Source organism: Sander lucioperca, chromosome 3, assembly GCF_008315115.2.
Source record: "Sander lucioperca isolate FBNREF2018 chromosome 3, SLUC_FBN_1.2, whole genome shotgun sequence".
In the NCBI taxonomy this organism is placed as follows: domain Eukaryota; kingdom Metazoa; phylum Chordata; class Actinopteri; order Perciformes; family Percidae; genus Sander; species Sander lucioperca.
In genome coordinates, this window is record NC_050175.1 from 38,818,392 (window position 1) to 38,825,891 (window position 7,500).

At 43.3% G+C, this 7,500-nt stretch overlaps 1 protein-coding gene across 11 annotated transcripts in view; it reads left to right on the plus strand.

The window, feature by feature from the left end:
- LOC116067348 (serine/threonine-protein kinase BRSK2-like) overlaps positions 1–7,500 on the plus strand; it is a 214,891-nt gene that overhangs the window by 116,112 nt on the left and 91,279 nt on the right. For all 11 annotated transcript variants that reach the window (XM_035999726.1, XM_035999728.1, XM_035999732.1 and 8 more), the window contains exon 3: positions 5,394–5,479. In XM_035999726.1, coding sequence (XP_035855619.1) covers positions 5,394–5,479 — 86 coding nt within the window. The remainder of the gene's footprint in view (positions 1–5,393; positions 5,480–7,500) is intronic.

Below are 7,500 nucleotides of genomic sequence, written 5' to 3' on the forward strand. Positions count from 1 at the left end.
AAGGCAGCTGTAAAGCACCCTTAGGTCGCTTTCACACCTATAGTTCGGTGGACTCGGTGCGATTCGGGTTTGAAGTTGCAACTTTGTTGCATTTTTCATTTGGTTCGGTTTGCATCCACACTGCACTTCACGTCAAACACCAAACACTGTAAACACATCAAGATGGTTGCTTGTTAATTGGACAGAATATCCGAATTAAACTGGCCGACACGAGACTTCTGGTCTCAGAAATAATGGAACAATAAATGTAACTAGATACTACTGTATACTCACATTTAAGTACAATCCAACTCTAGACACTCATACATACACGGATACACACACACACACACACACACACACACTCACATATACAGTATCTTATAGATGTGTGCAAACTTGCTTACTCAACAACCAACTCTTTGTTAGGCATGATAAAGTGTGGGACCATTCTGGTCCTTGCTTGTGTTGCTGTGTAAACGTGTCCCTTTTCTTCTCCCTCTAATAGATTTTTTCCCTGTATGATTCAGTATTGGTGCACAATGTGAGCTCTGGAAAGCCTGGAACATTCCCGTATGTCAGTTGTTTGTGCTTGAAACCGTCTGGTTAGATGTTATCTTTGTGTGTATTTGTCCTTTTATCCACAGGAATTACAAAAGCACACAAAACGAAATGTGCTCAAGAGATGCAACAACTGCTGCTACAGTTTATTTTTTTTTTTTGCAGCCCAGAGGTCTGAACTCAGTTTACCCTGCGACCTGCTGAGGTGCCAACTGGCAGTAAATCCAGAGCACAGCAGGCAGGTCGGAGCGGAAACAGCTACAGGCAGCATCTGTATGTCCAGACATTTTACTCTTCAGAAGCCGCTGTATCACTTCATGACACTCACCTGCAGCTGCTGCTGGTGAAAATTGAAATCATTCCATCATATGACAGGAAATCTCAAGTCTCTCAGATCGAGGCCCATAATATTGTCTTAGGTTTTACTTTTGTTTTTTAAAGTCTCAGTAATTTACTACAATATCTGGGTTTTTGGGGTTTTCATCAAACTTTTTTTCAAACAGCAGTTCTTTTTTTAACTTTACGGACGTCATGTTCAGCGCCACGTGCGTAACCTTCAGGAAGTGAAGAAACGTCTGATTTTAACGCAAACCAACATCTTTATCTAAACTTGACTAAGTGGTTTTGGTGCGTAAACATAACCAAACCTGCGACTATTTCACAACGTTAAAGATTAGTTTGAAACCGCTACTGTTAGGTTCTCTGGTTTAGGGTTAGGACAGAAAAGGCTCCTGTGGGTCGTATTACAGGGGAGGAATAAAGGCCTCAGATCATCATATGGTTTGGTAGCCTGACGTGGTCATACTCAGATTCTAGCAGACTGATCTCATGAAGTGACGTATGTATGACACGCCAATTCGTATTCCATTTAGGCGTGTTATCAAGATGCATAATCGCTTTTTAGCGTGTTTATCAACGCAATTCGCCCGCCATTGATCTACATTACAAGTGAATTTTCGACATAGCGAGTAGTATAAAGGGACATTGGTTGGGGTGGCGGACTTTCACCCAGGAGAGCTGGGTTCGCGTCCCGCACGTGGCGATTTTTAGCCGTTTTTTTAAAAAAAAATTTTTTTTTTAAGCCTTCCCCAATGTTTTCCTAAGCGTGTTTTTGTCGTTATTTTCCGTGTTTTCGTCGCTTTTTTGTGTTACTAAAGCCTTTCCCAATGTTCTTTTCCTAATCCCAACCTTTTTTTTTTTTTTTTTTTTTTACATGCGTGACGTTGTTCTCGCGATAGTACGTCACGTTCTCGCGATAACACGCAACGTGGCGACGCCACGTGGTGGGTATGTTTACATCTGCTGTGTATAGCGTAGACATACAGGTGGATAGCTGAAAATGCGTACAGATAACACGCCACTTGGCTTTAGGAAAGTGGCGTGTATGTTTACGCAAAGTCATGATGCCATGTTGGATTCTAGTCGGAATCTGAGTCTGATTCTGCTCCACTGGGCTGTGATTATGGGGCGTGTTTCAGCTGATCCAGGAAAGAAAATGTCTCTGCACTCAAGTGGATAGACCTACAACCAATCAGAGCAACGGATAGACCTACAACCAATCAGAGCAACGGATAGACCTACAACCAATCAGAGCAACAGATAGACCTACAACCAATCAGAGCAACGGATAGACCTACAACCAATCAGAGCAACGGATAGACCTACAACCAATCAGAACAACGGATAGACCTACAACCAGTCAGAACAACGGATAGACCTACAACCAATCAGAACAACGGATAGACCTACAACCAGTCAGAACAACGGATAGACCTACAACCAATCAGAGCAACGGATAGACCTACAACCAATCAGAGCAACGGATAGACCTACAACCAGTCAGAGCAACGGATAGACCTACAACCAGTCAGAGCAACGGATAGACCTACAACCAATCAGAGCAACGGATAGACCTACAACCAGTCAGAGCAACGGATAGACCTACAACCAATTAGAGCAACAGAGTTGTAAACAAATTCAACCCAAGCGCTCCGTCTTCGTATAAAGCCCGCCCTGACAATTTGATTGGTCCAAACAGCTCTGGTTGGAGCATAGTTGCTCCACAACGGATCAAGTCCAGACCGAACTTCCCGACCTCAGATGTTGTGGGCGGGGCTAAGTTCGGCTGGCATCCAGGCTAATGGTTTGGAGGCCTGGTTGGGAAATGCATTATGAAGATGAGGAACAGCCAGATGTCGATGATGATGATGATGATGATAATGATGATGATAGTTGTTAGGGAAAGATGCTGAGCCTGCTGTGCAGCATGACATATTGACACAGTGCAGTTTTAACAGGCTGTGTGTGTGTGTGTGTGTGTGTGTGTGTGTGTGTGTGTGTGTGTGTGTGAGTAGTGAACTCAGTCAGGTGGTTGACTGCAGCTCGCAAACTGTGGAGAGAGTAGGATGTTCGAACAGTCTCTCATCAGGTTTATTACTGTGTGCTTCATCGGCAGAGCTGGGCAGAATACCACATCTGTTGATGGAGTCTTCAGTTTAATTTGTCTAATATTTCGGAAAAGCTAAAATTGTAACAAAGATAAAAGACCGAGTATTGTGTTTGCATTAAACAGCTCCAGCTCCCATGATGCTCCTGTGGCTATGACTCTCTGGGTGCCTCTGAATGATAACAGAATAATTACTGTATTTATCTAAGAAGATAAACACCACGCTGTCTGGGAAGCTCAATGAGAAAAATAGTACAACAGAAGCTTAAAACGTTTGTTTCTGAGGCTGCTGACAAAGGGTCCCTTCAATTTAAAGGGTGTCTTTGTACTAAATATGAACCAACTACTTTATATTCTGATCATTGACACGTGGTCACCACACTGGTCATTACAGCTGCAGAGATTAATCACTTAGTTGTCAAAATTAATCGCCAACTTTTTTGATAATTGATTAAACTGGTTTGAGTCATTTTGTGTTGATTCCAGCTACTTAAAGGTTAGTAAGTAAGTAAGTTTACTAAGCGATGTCAGGTGACGTTACTTCTTGTTGACGTTTGTCAAACAAGCTCGCCCCTCCCTCCTCATCCCGTCCCCTCCCCCTCCCTTCCACGTACTAATACATCCATGGCACTAACCCCCCAACCCCCACCCCCAAATCCTTCTTGTCAGTTATTGGCTGGAAGACTGTTTGTTATGTTTGGTGGTGCAGGTTGGCACAGTTTGTTTTTGTTGCCGTTTGTGGAGCCTGGACTGTCTACAGAGACCGCGTTTTTTTTACAGTGTGTTCAGGGGACAGGCAGCTAGCAGATAGTGAGGAGATTTTTCTTTTTTTACAGTGTGTTCAGGGGACAGGCAGCTAGCAGATAGTGAGGAGATGTTTTTTACAGTGTGTTCAGGGGACAGGCAGCTAGCAGATAGTGAGGAGATGTTTTTTTTTACAGTGTGTTCAGGGGACAGGCAGCTAGCAGATAGTGAGGAGATGTTTTTTTTTACAGTGTGTTCAGGGGACAGGCAGCTAGCAGATAGTGAGGAGATGTTTTTTACAGTGTGTTCAGGGGACAGGCAGCTAGCAGATAGTGAGGAGATGTTTTTTACAGTGTGTTCAGGGGACAGGCAGCTAGCAGATAGTGAGGAGATGTTTTTTACAGTGTGTTCAGGGGACAGGCAGCTAGCAGATAGTGAGATGTTTTTTACAGTGTGTTCAGGGGACAGGCAGCTAGCAGATAGTGAGGAGATGTTTGCTGTATGTGACAAAAAATGTTGTAGCCTAAAAAACGCATCACATCGCTCAGAGCACCTTTAATGAGTATCTTTGGGTTGTGGACAAAACAAGACATTTGGGACAAAATGAGACAGAACTTGCTGAAGAACCAACCACAATCCTTAGATCTGAGAAAGTCTTTGACTTTACATTCATTTGGCTCAGGTGGTACACAAAACGGCTTGTGTGCTGCACCTAAGCTTCATAACGCTGTAGAAGGGACACCCCTGTATTCACTCTGTGACTGCCGAGGCATGAGTGTGTTGAACTAGAAGTGTCAGGCGTCACATAAAACAGACCATCAAGCTTTACAGGCGAGCCCGTCCAGAGCTTAAACGTTGGATTTGTTGTTTTCAGCAAACAACGAACAACATGGGTGTGAAAACTCCCTGGAGCCGCTTGTTGTGATAAATGTAATATAACACATACACAGTGTGTGTGTATGTGTGTGTGTGTGTGTGTGTGTGTGTGTGTGTGTGTATGGGTGTGTTTGCGTGTGTGTGCGTGTGTGTGTGTGTGGGGGTGGACACGTGTGTGTTTGCGTGTGTGTGGGTACATGTGTGTGTTTGCGTGTGTGGGTGGGTGCGTGTGCGTGTGTGTGTGTGTGTGTGTGCTTGTTTTACTATATTCGTGGGGTCCAAATAACAGGAAATACAGTGTACTTGTGGGGACTGCACAGCCTTGTGGGGCCCAAGTTGCTGGACCCCACAAGTTTAAAGGTCTGTTTGAGGGTTAAGACTTGGTTTTAGGATTAGGGTTAGAATTAGGTTATGGTTAGGGTGAGGGTAAGGGTTAAGGTTAGGCATTTAGTTGTGATGGTTAAGGTTAGGGTAAGGGGCTAGGGAATGCATTATGTCAATGACGGGTCCCCACAAAGATAGTGAAACAAACGTGTGTGTGTGTGCGTGCGTGTGTGTGTGTGTGTGCGTGTGTGTGTGTGTGTGTGTGTGTGTGTGTGTCATGTCTGTTTCCATTAGCGTCCAGGCTGCAGGTTCTGGCCCGAGCCCAGTGAAACAGGCCCGTGGTGACAGTCTCATCATTTTGTTTAGCGTCTGACTGTGTGTTTCCGTGTTTGCTGTTAATGACGATGATCTCTTTGATGTCTTTGTGTAACCTGTTATCTTTATTTTTCCTGTTTCTCTCCAGGTGGAGCGGGAGATAGCCATTCTGAAACTCATAGAGCATCCCCACGTTTTAAAGCTGCATGACGTCTATGAAAATAAGAAATACCTGTAAGTACATTTGTCCAGCTGCATTCACACAGTGAGCAGCCACATCATCACTCTTTTGATTAAGGATCCAATATACAACTTCATCTTTTTGTAATCGTGCTTTTTAATAACGGCTTTAATATGCAGGAAAGATACTGTGTAAAGAGGTACATGAGTAGCTACAGGTGGATACTCGAAATATTGAGTCTTTAGGGCTTTAAGTAGTCTTTATCGACAACATTTCATTTCCGGGATTGCTCCCGTGCCGCCAGAAATTCCGCCGGATGTCCCTCATTTTGGCCAGATGTCCGTCCCCTTCCTCTTTCTTTGTGTTGGCGTTCTAACCTCCGGTGGATTTGTGAGGACTATGGTTAACTGCTCCTCAGATCTCTGCAGGGTAAATCCAGACAGCTAGCTAGACTATCTGTCCAATCTGAGTTTTCTGTTGCACGACTAAAACTACTTTTGAACGTACACATGTTCCACCAAAACAAGTTCCTTCCTGAGACTATTTAGCAGAGGCACCGTGGCTCCGTCTGGAGCTTAGCACCGCCCACGACGATTGTGATTGGTTTAAAGAAATGCCAATAGACCAGAGCATCTTTTTCTCCCATCCCAGAATTCTGTGTGGACTAGCCAGACCTTCCTCCACAGCGCTGTGGAGGAGGGTCTGGCTATGCGAGACTAGGCTTTAAGTAAAGTTTGAGAGTTATATTGTAGATTTGGGGATCATACCAGTAAGTTATGGTAATATTTTACTTAACAACTTTATTACTGACATCTAGTGAATTGCCACAATTAAAAAAAAAGTAATGTTAGCCTTCACAGTCACATCACACGAAAAAATGAAGAAATACAAAAGTTATGTAATTGTCTTTTTAAATGTCTAACGTCAACCTGAACTGACACTTAACAAGCTGGTGTTCAGGACTTTATAGTGGAAGCTGAAGCAGGTTTTATAACTTGCTACTGAACATACACATACGTTATTTCAAGCTGAAGCATAAAAAAACAAAAAAACAATCAGTGCTTATGTTAGCAAGCTAGGCTAACTAGCACACTTTCCAAGAAGAATACAAATATCACACGTCGCACATCGGGGCCTCCCTAAAGTTGTAAAATAGTAATAGTAAATGGAAGTAATGGTTGATAGGTAATGTTTGTGGACTAAATGTGAGTTAACAACTGAGAGCATTTGCGCATTTGAGGCTGAAATGCTACAACTATGTCCTACAACTGTTGTACTGTTTTAACCCGCCTGTTGTGCTCGGGTCATATTTGACCCGTTTTCAAAGTTTCTCCATCAGGAATTTGGGTTTCTTTCAAGCTGAGTGTCCCAAAAATAAAACGGTTGGTTCCATTCAACGCTCTTCGCAAGTAAATTTAATGATCAGGTCACTACTTTTCAAAAACAGCATCCCGAAACTAAACTTAGCAACTTAGCATCTTAGCATTTAGTCAAAATAAACCATGAGTTCTGCTTTTAAAAAAGGGACCAAAACAAGTCACAAGACGTGTTCATTTTCACCTGGGAGGACAAGTTCATAGTCTACAGGAAGACAACACAAGGGTTAAAGCAGCCATATTATGCTCATTTCCAGGTTCATAATTGTATTTTAAGGTTGTACCAGAATAGGTTTACATGGTTTAATTTTCAAAAAACACCATATTTTTGTTGTACTGCACCGCTCTCTCTCACTGCTGCAGATCCTCTTTTCACCCTGTGTGTTGAGCTCTCTGTTTTAGCTACAGAGTGAGACCTCTCACTAGGGATGTCCAGATCCGACCACGTGATCGGAAATCGGACCCGATCACGTGGTTTCAGACTCGATCGGAATCGGACGTTACCTCCCGATCAGGACTCGGATATATATGTATATATATTCTCATTATTTTTTAACACATCTATAGTTATGCGGTGGCACAGAGTTAGACCTTTTTGACTCCACACAGAAGCAGCAACGCGTGCGGCATGACATCACTTTGTTGCAGAGACGCTATTGGTTAAATGCCGGCAAAGTAGAACATGGAAGCAGCTTGAA